The following is a 20,082-nucleotide window of genomic DNA, read 5'->3' as shown; positions in this document are numbered from 1 at the left end:
ATTCTGAACTAACTTATTGGTTTGTGGCAAATGGATTGGAATATTGTGTATCCAGATGTTTGTTATCACCGGCAGTGGGAACCCCTTGCCAGCGTGGAGAGTGGTTTACCAGTGCGGCAGAAGATATAGTCCAACTAACGCCTACTGTATTGTAAAAGAAATTACGAACAATTTTAGAGTCACGATGCATCATGGCAGTAACAGGAATTGATGCAATTTGTGTGTACAAAGCATTTCATGTTTTTGGTAACTTTGTTTTGGAGCTACCCAGCATTCCTTTGGTTGGGATTTTTAGTGGCAAGAATTAGTGTTCCTACGCCGATTAGTGCGCCAACATCCCCGAGTAGTGGCTTCTCACGGGTCAGTCATCATCAAGAGTCCTGTGGCGGTCAGACGTGTCTTAACTTTGCTCCGTATTCAAGTACAAAGGTACAGAATTGTGTGTATTTATTACTACAGTGGAGGTGGAAATACGCTTTATAAACAGTAGTTGGGCTGTTAAGGTATTTAAAACCACCCAAGTGAGTGGAGTATTAAATTGACAGATTTTACGAGTGTTCAGTCTATGCAGGGCGAAGACGAAACTTTGAATTATGCAGTGGTTGCATCTTAGGTGACGCAGTTAGAGTGTGTAGCCCGCAGAGCAACCCAGACAGTTTAAAATATATGTGTAAGCCGTAAATGGTAGAGACAATTAGCCTGCTACCGCGGAGCTGTTAGTATGTTTGAAACATTTGAGCGGAGGAAATACTCTCCCTCTCTATAAGTATTTAGGTCGAGTGGGGGTGGACACTTTCTCCCGCGGCTGGGGCTTTACAAAGGAAACCGTTGAACCCATGCAAGACTTCGCTTCGTGAGAAGCAGCAGTGTGTTAAAGCAGAGTACGTAAAATCCGGCCTAAGTTCCAAAATATCTGAGTACTGCGTATGTGTGTATATATGCATTACAGTGTAATGTCTAGTTTTAAAACAAGTTGTCGTGTTTAATATTATGGGTAGGAAATAAACGTGTGCAAAGTGTCAAGCGAGAGTGGAAAGTAGTAATATAAGCCAATGCCGGATACAGCAAGAATGGTCAATGATATTAACATGTTGGTCATGAATCTGTAAGACAACATGGCTGCCTTTAGTCCTGGTGATCCCGAAATGGCATCAATGTGAGTACACAATCTCATGTTTGATTTAAAAATCTAAAGCTTTCCTTTGATAATGGTATCTTTATTTAGATAGGTATGCGAGTGACGATGATGTAACTGTAAACCCGAGTACACAGCCAGAAAATTAGGATAATTCTGTTTATGAGTAGTGTAAATATTTATTATTATTATTATTGTTATTAATCGTGTGTGTACTAAATTTGATCTGTTAGTATCGAACAAGTTATATTTTTGAGGCAATTATAATGGTGTTTCGCATATACCCGCACTATTATTATTATTATCAGTAGCATTGTCAGTATTGCATTTAGGCGGATTTTTTTTGTTTCACGCAAGCACAGTTACCGTAATGGAGGAGTGATGAAGTCAATTAATGATAATAACACATATATGTATATATATATATATATTCAATAGTTACTGTCGAGAATTCTGTTGGGACGACAGTAACACTGATACATCCACATATTGGTTGCTATGGCAAGTAACGCGGTTAGACAGTTGAGTGAACAATGCTAAATAAAAGGATTTATTTTGGCTCAGGTAAAACAAGGTGTTGTCAAATGATAAGAACGATATTGAGCAACGGTAATTTATTTGAGATGTTTGAAGGTCCGTAGTCGAGAGTATATGGTAACACATGAGGTTATTTACCTGAAGATAATTATGGAGAACAAAGAGTATGGCGAACATATTCTCAATAAAAATGGAAATATAAGTATCAGCGTGATAGCTGAGAGGTAATAGAATTCGTGCAGAATAAGAAATGATGATGACGTCGTAAATGAATAAATGTGAGGAAATAAATAAGCCAGTTAAAGAAGGTATACGAGTTAGAAGGACCAGATGATACATGTAAATGGTTTAGCCGTGACACAATATCGTTCTATTCAGAGAAAGTATAGTACGCATTTAAATAATATTTTAAAGCTAGGTTGGTAACATGGATCACGCAACTGGGCTGGTGTGGATGCTTGCCAGTAGGAACTATTTTATTGGTTTTAACAGATGATTATTATTATTATTAATATTAAATATATTTATTACTTTATTTGCCTCGTATTAGCCATCATTTAGGTACATTCTTTTATTGTCTGTGCATTGTCTATGCATTTTATTCTGAAGAAACCACAGTAACATTTGCAATGGGTCATGGCTATATTTCAGCGAATTATAATATGTTGAGACGCTGAAATAAGCCAAAAGTGTGGTGTGTGCTGATGACAAGGTTCATATATGTATATATTAGTGGAACTTTAGGTATTAGGTTAGGATTTCTGGCTGCGTTATCTCGCTTGGTGTACATATTAGCATAAATTAGTGTATGTTTATTTAAAGTAGGAGAGTCTGTCTTTTCTAGATTAATTTTACGATATCTAAGTAAGGGTCACTCGCATATATCGAAAGTAAAGCTTTCGATTTGTGTGCAACAACAACCAAGGTCCATTATGTGAGTTAAAGTTACTGAATTCTCAGGTTAAAGCAATTATTGTTTATTGCACCTAGAAGGAAGATATTGAAATTATGGGAACTCAGTAACGGTTTTGATAAGAGAAATATTATTATTATTATTAATATTGGTGAACTCTATTATGAGAATTTCATGGTTACGCCTTTACACAGTGGATTAGGTATTTCATTAAATTATGGCAAATATGGTTTTATAGATAAAGAAAACCCAATAAGCACTGTTAAGAAAGATTCTATTCAAATGGTGTTACTCATGGCAAATGAATGTTCTAAGATAACTGACATAAACATACTATAATTTATCAGGATGGTGGATCAAGAGTACCGTAATTACAGGTCATGTTAAGATATTATTATTTATTATTATTATTATTATTATTATTATTATTATTATTATTATTATTATTAATATTGAATATTATTATTTAACATTTTACCAATACAATTCACAAGCAATTAGGGAGTCTTGATGAATACCATATTAATCACTTGTGTCAATCAATTGTGGATTTATTAATTAATTAAATAATTTACATTTTATATTTTTTTTATTCAATTTATCTACGATTTGGTTAACAACAGTATTGGATTTTGGTAGGCGATTATAAATTCTTTAGGGTTTTTTTTATGATATCCAACATAGAAATAACATTCATTAAGTGATATTACTATTATCGTTTCAATTATTATTATTATTATTATTATTATTATTATTATTACAATATTATTATTATCATCATCTCGATGCATTGTAAATTCACTGATATCATTATATTGGAGGATTTGAGTCACAAGATAATGATTTCCAGTGGTCAGTTAGGCAATTAATTATGTAATTAATAAATTTGAGTACAATCAAATTAGTAAAATTAATTAATTATTATATTATGGTAACTTTTGGTATGTTTGTTTGCAAACTTATTTCACATATCTGAGAGGTTAGTAGTGACATTCCTAGATTTTGATCTGCGCAAAATCGTCGTATTATTTCAATTATTATTATTATTATTATTATTATTATTATTATTATTATTATTATTATTATTATTATTATTATTATTATTATTATTATTACTATTGTATTACATTTTAGGTTGGTTTTCCAAACTACAGATATGCATTTGGGATACACTGTGGGGACTTTCCTGTATTCTTTTAATTGGTTTACAATGTAATTCAGTGATATCAAAACAATTTTATTAATTGGTTAATCGATACTTTATTTATTTTTTTATATTTATATAAAACAATTTTATCTATTATAATTATTTTGACTGATGGCAAGTAGTTTTTTTGATGAATAACTTGAATTGGCTATACAAAAATTTATTCACATCAATATTATTATTATTATTATTATTATTATTATTATTATTATTATTATTATTATTATTATTATCATTATTATCATTATTATTATCTTCACTAAGAGTTCTCATGATTATATTGTTATTCAATTGATCCACCTGGTTTATAAACAACATTATCCTAGTAAATATGTACAGTTACACAGACATTATATAATTGGATGAATTAATATGGGAAACATCATTTAAAACAAAATTTTATGGAAAATTATAAATATTATTCTTTAGGGATTAATGAGGTAGTCATGTGTGTCATTATTGAGAATTCTAGTTGTACAGTCTCATAAGGTAATAATGTAACATTAACCAATCTTATTTTACATTTATAAAATTTATTTACTTTTCTCTTTTGATTTATAAATAAAAGTTTATATACTTATTTAAACTCAAATCAGTCTGAGTCATAAGTCATTGTAGTCAATAGTTTTACCGAATGCACTATCCCTATGCATCCTGATTCGACGACAGGGACTGATCGCGCCTGAGAAGAGGACCTCACCACCTTCGGTAAGTATTTTTTTTTTTTAGGGCAGCCGAGGCAATGTTGACATCTAATCTACACCGAAGGAGCTCTGCAAGGGTGCACTTTGACTGCCTGAATCTAATAAAGCCTCATAATGCGCCCTCCATACTTCGATTGTAACAACGGGGTTATCACTTTTACTAGCAACTTCAACTTGATCCATTTCCACCTCCCGTAATAACTCATCTCTGACATCGAGATCATAATTCATGTGCGTCATTACACAATTTCTCGCAACATGTGCTGAAGACTGATAATCTGATCTCTCATTACCGTCTACTATCAGTTTAAATTACTCTGTCTCCTTGTATCCTGATTTCGGATTGTACCTTCCACAACATTACGCTCCCTCTGAACATTCCTATTTTGCTGGTGTGACTGATTACCTACAGGTTGTTGTCTCGCTTGGAATTGGCCACGGTGATTGTGTTCTTGTCTTCTGGGTGTTGTTTGATAGTTTGTGTATTCTCGTGTACTACTACTATTTCCTAACGCATCAAAACTTGCTAGCAATCTTTCCATTCCTTGAATAGAATCTATCTGTTGCATACAGCTAGCTTCGCGGATTTTGTCTGGAAAATGTCTGAGTAATAATTTCACTATATCTCTCTCCGCTGACATCCCATCTACGTTTTTACAAATCATAACGTGGGCCAGAAAATATTCCGTCATAGAGACCCCTTCGTGTGGCCTAATTTTACCGAAGACAATGCGTTCTCTTTCCCTGCTTTGTATAACTTCACTCCAGAATTTCACTATACTGGTCATGTTACTGTTATACACCGCAAACCTTGTTTTGTTTCCCCAATAAAAGCATTGCCAATTATTTCTAACGCTTCTTCCCATTCATTGACCCCTTCTTCTATACGTTTCTCAAAGCGTTTCTTCACAGTGTTTAAAAAATTTAAAGGGTTTGTCTGCCTCCCATTGAATTTAGGTAGTTCTGTTTCACATATTAAATTTGTACCATGGCACTGACTTCCTATATTACCCTGCTTTTCTCTGATTTCTTTACGTATTTGTGCCTCCGACCTAACAATACATTCATTAATTCTTTTCGCTTTAGTTTATACGTCACTCGCAAAGTGTTCATTGGTGACTTTAATTACAACCGCATATTTCCCTGCTTTCTTAAATTTTTCATTACATATTTTAGCATTAATCTCTAACTTATCGCACAGATCATCGTATTGTTGTTGTACTTGTTCTCTAACTTTACTAACTTCTCCTACTTGTTCCTGAATTTTACGATTAATTCCTGTGATCTGCTGGTCTACTTCGCCCCCAACTTTACAATTTTCCTTTTCTACCAACTCTATGACTTCGGTTCTATGTTCACTTAACTTTCTTTCTACCTCTTTCTCATGTTGGCTACGTCTCATCTCCTGTTCCCCTAACTGTTTGTCAAAAAGTTTCTGCTGCTCTAGTGCTTCATCTAATCTACGATTTAAAGCATCCATCTTGGTGTTAACTTCTCTGCTGATTTCGGTTTTCGTCTGTTCTATCTCCTTTCTAATTTCGTACGTTGCCTTCCTAATTTCATTCGTTTCCTTCCTAATTTCATCTATCCCTTTCGTTTGCTCTAATATCCCTTGCATCATCACAAACAGTTGTTGAACATTCATTTCACTATTCGTATTACCTACTTTTTCGCCCTCCATCCTATCTACATCGGATTCTGTGCTATTTTCCATGCTGCCACCACTCTCCACCGTTTTATCTACTTCAGTGCTCTCATCTACAACATTCCTAGAATTCAGCGCCTCGCCTCCCTTTACTAAGTTTCCGCTACGTAAATTCATGTCCTTTTCACCTTGTGCAGCCATGATTCCCCAAAATCACACATATAAATTATATGGACAGTCACTTAACCCCCACAAACACATACTCTACTTTACTGCGTTGTTATCACGAATACTTAACGGTTTTCGAGCTCCACGTTGGTGCGACGAATGTAAGTGTTCGCTCTCCTAAGCTTCACACTTGGAGAGACGAAAGTTAATAGCTGGGGACACATGAATATAAATATAAACTATTTGTGGCTTGCCCGCAAATTGCCACGCAAATAGAATCAATTATCACTCCATGGTTTCCCGTTTGTCTATGCATTGTTTGGGCGCCAGCTTTACAGTTTTAAACAAAACTGTACAACAAAATTTATATTTAATAGCATAGAGACCAACACTTAAATCACAGGGGTAGGATTTTAAATAATTAACCATTAAGTATCGCTTTGAGAAAGAAAATTAACGCAATATCTGGTCAAATGAATTTATTAAACAAAGAAATGAGGTGAGTCGGAAAAGTACCTTTTAGCTTAAAGGGAATTAAGAATTTAACGTTACTGTAATTTACTGTTGCTTGCATTGTCTAATTGTGGCTCACCAATTGTAGCTTCCGTTGAGGTCATCCGTATTCCGTGGTTACTCGTTCCCCTCTTTATCGTTGCAGACTGGCTCCATGGACATCCTTCCTTCCTTCTGCGATATGGTTTGGACTATCTGGACTAGCACTCCCTAACTGCCTAGTCTTTAAATTAGACATTGGCCCTATGCTTGTGAATATTGATCACCGTTGATCGTATGAGGAGAAAATTCAGTATTGTGAATTTCTGCATGTTATCAGAAATCTTAATCCAACTTAGCTATTCTACTGATATAATACAGACTTGTACCAAGTACCGTGCACTTGAACTAACATAGTTCTTCGTCCAGAATAATTATAGAATGTATCACAAGCCGTATGCTTGTTTCGTCTCATCCTGATCCGACATTATTACAGCAGCTACGTACTGTGTCTTAAAGCGACAACTACTTGTGTCTCGAAGCGACCACTCACTATCTCAAAGTAACAAAGTTGTGTGTCTTGAGGATTGCTCCGTGCCAGATAATACATAGGAGCTCTCCCCACCCTAGGTGACTACTCCAGACCAAATCTCTTTACAACGAAGCATCTCATTCGTAGATCTCCTATCATCTCTTCCCTCTCTTCGTTCTTCACCCGTAGCCAGTAGGCGTGTCGTTGATGTAGTCTCCTAGCTTGCTAGCCTTGCACGCGGGTCGCTGTATAGTACAGTACTCATGAATTAAACCCAATGACTCATCATAACTTCCCCGCTTCAAGAATAACTTTTCCGTGTACAAAATATGAGATGAAATGACACAAACTCAGACTCAACATACTGACCATATTCACAGTACATAATGAATTCTTATCTTATAATTTAAATAATAAATGGTGTTCTAATATATACAATATGATTCCAAAAGCCTTATTTACAATTGATTGAAGTTAAATTAATATGTGTTAATGAATAATTTCCGATGACGGATAATCTTGATATCGAGTGATATCACGTGATAGGACTGTACAATAAATTCGTCTGGCTGGAGAAGCCTGGACGGTTACAAGGTTAACACTCCGCATGAGTGAGAATGTGTTGGAATGCTAATTATTACACTTTAAATGAAGCCATAGAGGGTCAGTAATAATAATAATAATAATAATAATAATAATAATAATAATAATAATAATAATAATAATAATAATAATAATAATAATAATAATAATAATAATAATAATAACAATAAATAGTTCGTGGTGTGGGTTATCGTAGTCACGTCCTAGTTCGTGAACCATGGACAACGGCTGAGCGGCCTGGTAAGTGGTCCTGAGAGTCTGGATACCAGTTGCTACGGAATGGGAGTTGGCATCTCGGACATATTATGAGTCATGGACCTCCTTGTGCTCAAGTGGCAAGGACTATAAAATCCACCTCTGGTCCATAACCCGTTAGAGGAGATATCCTCACTTTGACTATGTGCAAGTAGGGTAGCGTCCTGCTTCATGAATTTACCAAGCTCAGAACATTTAAAGCAAGCCTCGGACCTATGGGAGTAAAGGAGTCGCACACCATTTGACAAGCGAGGGACTCCTTGGAATCAAATCGGCGAACAAAATGAAATTCGATGAGCATCTATCAATATTAATGGGGCTTATGGGAGAAAGAAAGTAGAACTGCCTGAGTCAGCAAAGAGGATGCATCTAGATGTGCTAGGTGTAAATGATAATCGGGTAGGAGGATATAACGAGGAATATATGGGAGATAATAAAGTTTACTTGACGGGTGTTAAAAAGGGAAGTGTAGAGTGTGGAGTAGGTATTTTTTTATCAGGAATGCTATTGCACGCAACATAGTTTCTGTTAGGCACGTAAATCACCGAATGATGTGGGTAGATTTGGCAGTTGGAGGAATTAGGATGAGAATTGTCTCAGTGTATTCACCATGTGAGGGTACAGATGAAGGTGAAGTTGACAAGTTTTATGAAGCATTGAGTGACATCGTGGTTAGGGTGAACAGCAAGGACAGGATAGTGCTAATGGGCGATTCCAGTGCGAGAGTTGGAAGTAGAACTGAAGGATACAAAGTGGTGATTGGTAAATGTGGGGAATATATGGAAACTAATAGGAATGGGAAGCGTTTGCTGGACTTCTGTACTAGTATGGGTTTAGCAGTTATGAATACATTCTTGAAGCATCAGGATATTCACCGCTACATATGGGAGGGTAGAGGAACCAGATCCATAATACACTATATCTTAACCGGCTTCGAAATAAGGAAATCTGTTAGGAATGGAACGGTATCCCGGGATGTTTTGATAATACACACCACTACCTGACCTGTAGTGATCTAAGTATCTCTAGGCCTAGGATAGAGAAAGTAAAATCTACCTACTAACGAATAAGGGTAGAAAATCTCCAGGACGAGGAAATTAGACAGAAGAACAGAGATATGATTAGTGAGAAGTTCCGAACAGTGGACAGTAAGCAGGTACAAGATATAGAAAGACAATGAGTGGCATACAGGGAAGCTGTAGTATAAACATTCTGGTGGAATGATGAAGTAAACGTAAAAAGAATGCTTATCAGAAATGGCTACAAACAACTGCTGATGCAGACAGTGAATTGTACGTACATGAAAGAAACAGCCAAATGAATAGTTGCTGAATCCAAAAAGAAGTCATCGGAAGATTTAGGTAATAACCTGGAAGGACTAGGTGAAGCAGCAGGGAAAGTTTTCTGAACAGTAATAAAGAATCTTAGGAAGGGAGGGAAAAACGAAATGAACAGTATTCTGGGTAATTCAGGTGAAATGATAATAGATCCCAGAGAATCACTGAACAGGTGGAGGGATGAAATAGCTTCATGGAATAACAAGATTAGCATGGATTGTTGGACAAAATCAGTAATTGCACCAATCTATAAGCGACGGAACAGAAAGGATTGCAACAGCTATCGAGGTATCTCATTGATTAGTACACCAGGTAATGTATTTATTGGCATCTTGGAAGGGAGTATGTGATCAGTGGTTGAGACGAAGCTGGATGAAAACCAGCGTGGTTTCAGACCACAGTGGGTCTGTCAGGATATGATTTTCAGCATGCGCCAGGTAATTGAAAAATGCTATGAGAGAAATAGACAGTTATGTTTATGTTTCGTATATCTAGAGAAAGCATATGACAGGGTACCGAGGGAAAAAGTATTCGCCTTACTGGGGGACTATGGGATTAAGTGTACATTATTAAAATCCATCAAAGGCATTTATGTTGAGCATTGGGCTGCAGTGAGAATTGATGGTAGAATGAGTTCTTGGTTCAAGGTGCTTACAGGGGTTAGACACGGCTGTAATCTTTCACCCTTGTTGTGCGTAGTTTACATGGATCATCTGATGAAAGGAATAAAATGGCAGGGAGGGATTCAGTTAGGTGGAAATGTAGTAAGCAGTCTGGCCTATGCTGACGACTTGGTCTTAATGGCAGATTGTGCCGAAAGCCTGCAGTCTAATATCTTGGAACTTGAAAATAGGTGCAATGAGTATGGTATGGACATTAGCGTTTGGAAGACTAAATTGATGTCAGTAGGTAAGAAATTAAAAGAATTGAATGTCACATTGGTGATACAAAGCTGAAACAGGTAGGTAATTTCAAGTATTTAGGTTGTGTGTTCTCCTAGGATGGTAATATAGTAAGTGAGATTGAATCAATGTGCAGTAAAACTAATGTAGTGACCTCGCAGTTGCGATCAACAGTATTCTGTAAGAAGGAAGTCGGCTCCCGGACGAGACTATCTTTACAGCTGTCTGTTTTCAGACCAATTTTGTTTTACGTGAGTGAAAACAGGGTGGATTCAGGATATCTTATTCATAAATTAGAAGTAACAGACATGAAAGTAGCGAGGATGATTGCTGGTAAAAACAGGTGCGAACAATGGCAGGAGGGTACTCGGAATGAGGAGATAAAGGCTATGTTACGAATGCACACGATGGATGAAGTTGTGCGCATAAGCCGGCTTCGCTGTTGTGGTCATGTTAGGCGATTGGAGGAGGATAGATTACCTAGGAGAAAATGGAATCTGTTATGGAGTGTAAAAGGAGTATAGGGAGACCAAGACGACAATGGTTAGAATCAGTTTCTAACGATTTAAAGATAACATGTATAGATCTGCCAACGGCCGTAGCCGTGTTGAAACACCGTATCCCGTGAGATCTCCGAAGTTAAGCAACATTGGGCGTGGTCAGGAGTTGGATGGGTTGCCAGGCGCTGTTGGTGGGGGGTAAGGGAATGGAGGAGCGTAAAGGAACTGGCCACCCTACCGCACGTAAACTCCGGTTCAGGAACACCTCTGCGGAGTTTCGGACCTGGCTTTGGGCAGATCTAAATGAGGTCACAACACTAATTGCAAATAGAGGATTTCGGTGACGTTTAGTAAATTCGCAGCGGCTTTCAGATTAAACGCTGAAAGGCATAACTGTCTACAATGATGATTTATTAATGTCATAATAATAATCCATCAATACTAAAGGTGTTCAACTAGGAAGAAATCCATATAAAATCACTATGGATTGTTTAGCTTTCGCAGATGATATGGCGTTAGTTACAGACTCGTTAAATAATGCTCAAGAACAAATAACAGAATTACAGGACAAGCGGCCAAAATAGGATTGCAATATCATTTGAAAAAACAAAGTCCATGACAAATATCATTAATGCCACTCAGAATATCACAGTTAACAATAACATAATATCTCGGAAAGATTGCTTTAAATACCTCTGAGAATGGATAACAAACAACACACAGGAAAAGGTGGCTGTAGATATAATAGTAAACAAAATGGAAAGGATGTTTCAAATAACAAAAAATATATTCAATAAGAAATCTCTCTCCTGGAAATTGAAATGAAGACATTATCAAACAGTGGCTCGCCCAGAAATTTTATATGCAGCAGAAACTTTTAAACTTACAAGAATTGAAGGTGTTGGAAAATTAGGAAAAGTGGAAAGAAGAATGTTGAGAAAAATACTGGGACCGATAAGAAACAACAATGCCGAATTTGGACTACGATCAAACAGAGAGCTATATTTGAAAGTAGAAAAACTAACAACTGTAATGTGGAAAAGATGACTCCAGTTTCTTAGACATATTTATGAAATGAATAACAATACATTAACTAAATGATCTTCAACCTATTGAATAGTTACAAATCCAAGCCAACGTGTTTCATTGAAATTGAAAAGGATATGAAAAACGCTGGAATTAAAATAGATACGATAGAAAACAGAACACGTTTCAGAGAAGTAACACGAAAGGCAGGATTTCAGGAGAGAAAGGAATTAACAATTGGAAGAAAATGGACTCGAGAGGAAAAGGAACAACATTCTAAGAAAATGAAGGATGTTTGGAAACGAAGAAAGTTAAATGCAAAGAAAAGTATCCAAAGTTGATTTATCGTACCTTCAAAAGGGTTATTCGAATAATAATAATAATAATAATAATAATAATAATAATAATAATAATAATAATAATAATAATAATAATTGTTCCGGGGTTTCCATTTTTCAAAGAGGATTAGGAAGTGCCAGGGTTGAATGGCTGGACAAGGAATTACTTAGAGCAACACTTAATATAACAAATTTAGAAATTTTATTTATTTCCTTTTTTACTAGTTTAAAATGGAAAGATATGCCATCTGAGTGAAATACAGGCAAATATAAAAGATTATTAATGAGCTCGTCAGCTATAATGATAAGAGGGACTTTAGAAGTCCGAAAGTCAGGTACAAAAATTGAAGTAATTATCAACTGGTCAGTTTACATAGACAAGAGCATTATTGCCCTTGATGGGTACAAATGTATTATAAGAGCTGGATTTGCTCCAAGGAGTTACACTACTCATGAATCGGAGCTCCAAATACCATAGTCTAGCCTCGAAGAGTTAATCAGTTTCCTTTGCTATACAGAAATTTCACTACGAAACCCTTCGGACGAACTCACTTCAGAGTGTCCATCAATTACTCCACAATTACAGTGACGCTAAGCACTGCTCCTAAAGGGAACCAAGACGCAGAAACAGTTACGAATAAACAGGGGCGTAATTGCCCATACTAAATGGCTTTAATGACAAAAGAAAATTGTTGCACTTAACCGGCCACACACAAAATGCAGTGAGGCGAAACACCTGCATTCCTTCTAGAAATTGTTAAAGCCCTAAGCGGGCTTATAGCCCAATGATACAGAGGCTAATCCTATAATATTCCGGGGTGACGAAATGAGAAACATTAATGCCCAAGGCAAGATTTACGAAAATTTGAGGTTTGGAAACCTTTAGTAACCCCATGCAAGGTTGAATGGAAACCGACAGAGGGTCATCACCCTTTCTTCCCTTACGTTGCATATTTTCCAGTAGAGAATAGAACATTGCCCTCAGACGTGCCGAAAATTCTACATTTAAACCACGAGTTTTAGAAAATTGTATTAAAAGATTAGAGGTCGAAGCCTTCCCCTCGAACTACTCGCAGGAGCTATCACATGTCTAGGTAATTTCTGCCATTACCTTGTGTCGATGAATCTTCCTCACGCAGGTCTCGACCCTGCCTCTCCAGGTTACGTCGCACTCCCCAAACACTGGTGCATTTCAGACCTACGGCCCTAAAGTGCCCTGCTTTTATGGTACCATAAGGGGAAGATTCCAGAACTCTTTACTGATAGGCTGGATTCCTATACACACCCCCGGTGAAATTAAAACGGCGAGATAATATTGTATTGAAGTCTTAGTATTTGAATTCTTCGTAGAACTGTACGTTCAAAGAGTAGTTGAAATTGGATTCGTGTCTTTCAAAAGATCCAAGTGAAGTGTATCTAATGCTTAGTTATTCTGTATGTCTCATTAGACGGAAATTCGAGTGTAGTAGCCCAGATTCTGTTTAAAAATTTACTAGAAATTTTGCTTTTCCTTTCAGCATAGTGATTGTGATGATGTATTAGAGAGAGCTCGCTTGCTTGTATGTGTAGCGTGGCTAGGTCAATACAGGTCACGTTCTTAGGTGGGGACAGCTGGTGTACTGATGTTTTGTTGTGACCATTTGAGATTTGAGCCCAGCGGAGGTGGATTGTATCCTACTGTTCTAGAGTTGTAATCACGGAAGGTTGGTTGCATCTGAAAATGTTTCACGGTTAGATGATACGCATATTTTCGAATACTAACAATGACCGGGGGTTACAGTAAAACTTTTGTGTTCACTTTTCCGTATATTTTGGGGGGCGAACATAGTGATAGCCATTAATTCAGACTGATATTTATTTTACTTGACGTTCAGATGGACTGGTTGTTTACCTACGGGTTGTATTTTTTGTTTGTGACGTTTGTGATTTATGATAGTGGTTGGACATATTTGATGATAGGATTGTTATTGCGTGGACACCATAGGTTAGTGGTTGGATTGTGTCATGGGGATTGGTTCGTGGAGTATGTTTCGGTCATGGCAGGTTCGATTAACTGATGCAGCTCATCGTGAGTTTGTGTTGAGTCATCTAGCTTGCACAGGAGTGTCGTCACCGCATGGAACTCCATGGAACGGTTGAGCAGTTCACCCCTGGTCCAGTGTTCGTTTGTCCATGTTGTATATAATTGTTAGTGTTTGGGATTTGCATTTTTAAGATTAGTACGGGATTGTCTTCCGGTTATGTGAATGAAGACTGACTCCTTGGAGAAAGTCAGGTATTTAATGGGTAACCCACGATTTTATTTCGGATGAATAATTTTACTGTAGTGTTTCTTTAATGACGTACTACAATGTTAGCATGGTAAGATAGTAGACGTACACAGGATTTCTCGTACAGATTCATCAAGAATAATGATGATTGTTCAAATAACTGACCCCTACAAGATAAGAAACAATGTTAATTATTAAGGTAATTAACGATGTCAGTGAAAAGCATTTCCTCGGTTCGGAATAGTATTGTTTTTTCGTCCATGTGGACAATTCAGTGTTCACTTATTTAAGTAAAATCGCATCTCGAGTGTTCAACTGAGCTCAAGTGATAGGCTTGAAATTAATCTCTACGTTATAGGTTTTATATTTGTTGAAATTCAATTTCATTCCATTAATGTAAACCATGCTATTATATTCTGACACTTGGTTTGTATGAAATGCAGTGTTGAGCATTTTTCATATTCAATAGATTTTTATGTTGTGAATATATTGGCACAAGAGATGCATGTTTAACTTCACGATCTTCAATCATCAGACTATAGCACTGGGGAGTCATATTTTGACCATCAGCCCAAGTAACTTAATTTATTTATCAGTCAAGTATAGCGATCTGTCCATAAAAGAACCGGAATTTATTTCGATTCAGTTCAGGGTCCAGGTGGCAGACAATGTATCCTTGCATTGGCAGCCTATTATGGCGAAAGTATGGAGTTCGATTCCCGAGAGTTATACTTTCTTGAATCAAAGGGTTCTAACCCACGGTTGTTTATGGAAGCTAAATGAAGGGACTTTCAGGTTGTTGTTGTTGTTGTTGTTGCTGTTTCAAATTCATTTTAAGAGTGGTTTTCAGTTCCAGCCCCTCAGGCACTTACTGTCAAGTTACTCTGAAATCGTGCAAACTCGTAACAGTGTACATATTAATTTTGGCCTCTTGCAGTTGTTTGTTATCCTATTGTCTCGTCGTCATGACATTTTTGTTGTGTAGTAAATGCATTTCAGTTAGTGTATCCAAGCCTTTATTTTCTAGTAGTTAGGTTTTCCTTGATATCCGCTAGTCATGTCAGCAAGTGACGAACAACCCATTATCTACCCTGCGATGCAAGATTCTACCAGTACATGCCGGCGATTTAGTCGAGGTAATTGATTGCTACATGAGCAATTAAAGGATTCAGTACTTCGTGTACAATCTTATCAAGTCTACCTGGAACATAAACTGAAGTTGACCCTGTTTGTAAAATTTACGCATGACATAATATAAAGTACTCCGGAAAGCAATTTACTAATTGCTACTAAACACGGCTTAGCATTGTGTCGCTTCATCTGTCATAAAAATCGATTTTCTCCATGAGGAATTCTCTGTACACACCATCTCTTTTCTCACATCAAACACATTTAGACTGTGTATACACACCCATTACATATCAGAACCGTGGTACTGAAGCATTAATTACGTTATTTGTCCAGTCTTAAGTGATAATCCATTCGTTTAAGTTTAATATAAATAATTTCTCTCATTTTATAACGTAGGCATATGGAACGAATGTCTGGTACAAGGAAATATGCCTGTCTCTGTCTGAAATCTGCCACGGTCACAGAATAATTATTGAAAATGACATGGCACATAATGTTTCAACATTCAAATTAGTAGCTCAGAAATCATGGTCAGTGTATGTGAACATTTTATAAATCGAAATCTCTGCATGAACTGAATTCAGAATTTGTGGGAACATAACAAGTAGTATTGCAGGAATTGGTTCATGCATAGAGGAATGTTGGTGAGTATATGAAAGGGGTATGAACTAGCAAGCTATACGTTAATTTACTGCTTTTTCACTCATCACATTTGGCAATAACCTTGGTATTTGGCCTATTCGAGGAACAAAATTATTTTCACCATTATTCGCTGCTTGTTTACCTCCATGTTCTGTAGTGGCATGCAGTGAAAAATGTTTCGCTTGGTTTATTTTTCATGTCCTTTAAATTTTGATATGCCATATTAACCAAATAATTTCATGGGAGAGTGGAAATTACATTTTGTATTACATAATATAAATAACTCCCAACTATTACTAAATTCACTGTACACACCATTAAACACATTTAGACAGTGCATGCATACTCAGTATATTTTAGCCTTAAATAGGTTATTATGAATGAGACAAAGAAATCATAAATTTTAGCATTACTCTGACAATCAGGGTGATTGCCCATGAAACCACAGGGAGGCACATCAGGTGGGGGGCCATCTTTGCCTCCTGGCCAATGAATCTTCTTCCCTGGCACAGGACTGTAGTGACGATCCACTCCACAGTAATGGGCAACCACTTCAAATCTCCCAGTAACTGGATCAAGATCCAAAACAGAGTAGTCTGCATCTCTATCTCCATTATCATCAATTCTCACATTACCTGTAATCCCTGAAAAAGTATATTCTGTGGGAAATACATCTAAAAGTTTGAATTCAAAATTTGTGGGAACATAACAAGTAGTATTGCAGGAATTGGTTCATGCATACAGGAATGTTGGTGAGTATATGAAAGGGGTATGAAATAGTAAGCTGTACGAGAAAGGTAGAAGAGCATTCTTTTTAAAATATGTTGATAACAGTAGGTCAAGATTTCCCCATAACTACAAACACGGCTCTCTTTCAGAACAAGGTAACATATTGTATTGAAATACATAAAGTACCTTCAAGCAACATCACTAAAATATGTATTACCTAAAATCATACATACTTGCACTATACAAGGAGAAAGGTAATGCTGTACCGCAACGATACAGGATAACGGAGAATGATATTTGCAAGCCATACGTGAAAATCGTTTTAATTTTTCGGACCTACTGTAGGTACGGTGACGGTTCAGAATACTTTTAGGTAAGGTAATATGGTAGTTATTATCGCAGCAGCATAGTGGCTTTCTACTGTATGCTGTGAATCATTCCAGTCGCAAGGTTAAGCGACCTCTTGTGACAAACACAACACAACACAACAGGATGAATGTCCGATTAGTAGAATGAATCCCAAGCACAGAATTGGCTATTGCTAGACTTATAACAGGCATGTCTGTGGACTACAAGTAGAGTAAAACTACTGTCTCTTATTGCTGAAAAAATGGAGTTTTACAAAAAACGTTGACGGATATGCTTCTTATTTACTGTGAAGCACATCGCAATTCAGAAGTTGCCATCCAACTGTATGAGAACGAATTCCTCATCGCCACACGCCCAATACGAAACGTTCGTTGCTGCGTACCAGAAACTACACCATACTAGTAGTGTTTTACCGTCCTACAGAGACTGTGGAAGGCAAGGACCGCGCCGAATGTTGGCAGTAGAATCCAACATTCTGGACGTACCGTAGTTGAACGGCACCCGGAGAAAGGCACACGAAATTTTGGGCGCGATGTTGGTGCGTTCCAGTGGACTGTGAATCGGGTCCTGCGTGAAGAGCGTCTACGACCATATCATGTGCAACGTGTACAGTGTCTACAAGACAAGGTGTTTCCACAAAGGCAACAATTATGTACGTGGTTTCTAAGCAAAGTGGCACAACAGCCGCTGTTCCCTTCAAAGTGCTAGCTGTTTCACAAGGAATGGGGTGTTAAATTTCCATAACACCCATACATGGACTGTCCTTGATCACCTACAATTCGGCAGGGACATTTTCAGCTGTAATTTATAGTGAATGTTTGAGCCAGTATAATGAGTGATTGCCGAATTGCCGTATTACCTACGCGTCTGACAGGTGTAAATTATCAAATGGTCCTCAGAGATGAAATATCAGCGTATCTTGAGAATGTACCGTTGTAAATGCGCATGAATATCTACTTCTTTCATGAATGTTGCACCACCTCACGTGAGCCGCGGAGTGCCTGAATACCTAGACCACACATTTTCACACTGTTGGTTAGGATGCAATGGACCGATTAGGTTGCCAGTTTGGTCTGCTCATTTAAATCCCTTGGATTTTTACTTATGAAGCATCATCAAGTGTCTGGAGTATGCAAGTGAAATTGACACGGAAGATAAGCTCCGCCAGTGTATTCTCTCTGCAGAAAAATCCATACAGGATGAGCCACAAGTATTTGCACGTTTTGCGGCATCATGGATTCGTCGCTGTGATACATGTCTGCGAACAAATGGTGGGCATATCGAACACATACTCTAATAGCGTGGGCGTCCTCGGTATCAATTTGGAAGTGTCCTCACCATTTCCACCACCATCGTATGTCATGTTGTCTGTGAGAACGTCCGCGATATATAACTTACTGTTAACAAGCACTCACCGTGTGTCACGGACGCAGATATCGGTGACATGGTTGTTTGACGGACACCTGCGTGTAGTGAGTACAAATTACAAACACTCGCCACGCGTGTGAAGTAAATCAAACAGAAAAACGTTGACTTTTGTAGTTCTGGACAATAACATGACGTTGACGTAGTAGCAAATACACTTCCTATACACCCCTCACGTTTGCGGTACAACTTTCCCTTACACCAGTGTGATGTTGCTGAGATACTTTGTTCACCACTGAAATATTGGTAGCATACGTTTTTTGTGAATTCATTTGTGTTAAAGCTATTAAACAAATGAATAGTCCACATTAATTTAAGCATAATATAACTTTACATTGGGATGATCAACGGAAAAACTGATTATCATTCCACCATAAGTGAAATGTACAGGGAACTCTTATCAGAAAGGAAGTATTTTCATTAATTCCAACATTTTTAAACTTAAATTGAGCTCATAATAAAATTTTATGTATAAAGCAAATTACTTCTGTAGGCGATGTTTCAAATATGAAGGCGCCCATATCAATGAATGCTTTGTACTAGCTGTCCATTTCATCGGTCGTTAACAATATGTCAGGTAAGTGAGAGTGTAATAAAAATTACGTCATCACCTGAGTAGTAATATATAACTAAAAGTTGCTTAAAAATAAAGCTTTACTTTCATCACGACTAATTTCCTCCGTCATTATTTTTTATTCAGATATTATTATACTTCTTCTTGGTAATTTTACTACACAGATTTTTTTAAAGAAGAATGTACAGAATGATAATAGAAGAAAATACAATGAGTTAGGAACACTTTTGTTTTAACATTTAAAGGACTGCCAACATTTTATCAAACTAAAAAGAAATACAAGATAAATATACAGTACATATACATGCTTTAATGCTAAAATGTGTAAGTCATTGTATGTAAAGAGAATGGAAGGATTTCTGTCAATTAGGTTACCCTAGGATACATCATGTGCACTTACATCAGGAATATAGTGAAGTGAAAGACAATTCAGGTATTCACAGTCACAATCACGCAAACAAGGTATGTTTTACCAGATTGTAGCCCAGGATGGAAGGTTCGAGGTTTCCAATGTTACACCGAAAACTGCCTTTTACTACTTTTCTTTGTGAATATCGGAGACAGTGGGCTCCTTGAAAACAATAGAATATAGCTTCTGGTGAAAAGTTGGGAATCTTCCAACTCAGTTAGATTAAGGTCCATATGCCC

The 20,082-nt window shown here is 37.0% G+C and overlaps 1 protein-coding gene across 1 annotated transcript in view; it reads right to left on the bottom strand.

Moving 5' to 3' along the window:
- LOC136863567 (atrial natriuretic peptide receptor 1) overlaps positions 1-20,082 on the bottom strand; it is a 614,185-nt gene that overhangs the window by 218,757 nt on the left and 375,346 nt on the right. Inside the window, exon 9 of the mRNA XM_067139947.2 lies at positions 16,751-16,981. Coding sequence (XP_066996048.1) covers positions 16,751-16,981 — 231 coding nt within the window. The remainder of the gene's footprint in view (positions 1-16,750; positions 16,982-20,082) is intronic.

Source organism: Anabrus simplex, chromosome 2 (genome assembly GCF_040414725.1).
Source record: "Anabrus simplex isolate iqAnaSimp1 chromosome 2, ASM4041472v1, whole genome shotgun sequence".
NCBI lineage: Eukaryota > Metazoa > Arthropoda > Insecta > Orthoptera > Tettigoniidae > Anabrus > Anabrus simplex.
The sequence above is the reverse complement of the archived record's forward strand: the minus strand, read 5'-3'. Positions and strand labels throughout refer to the sequence as shown.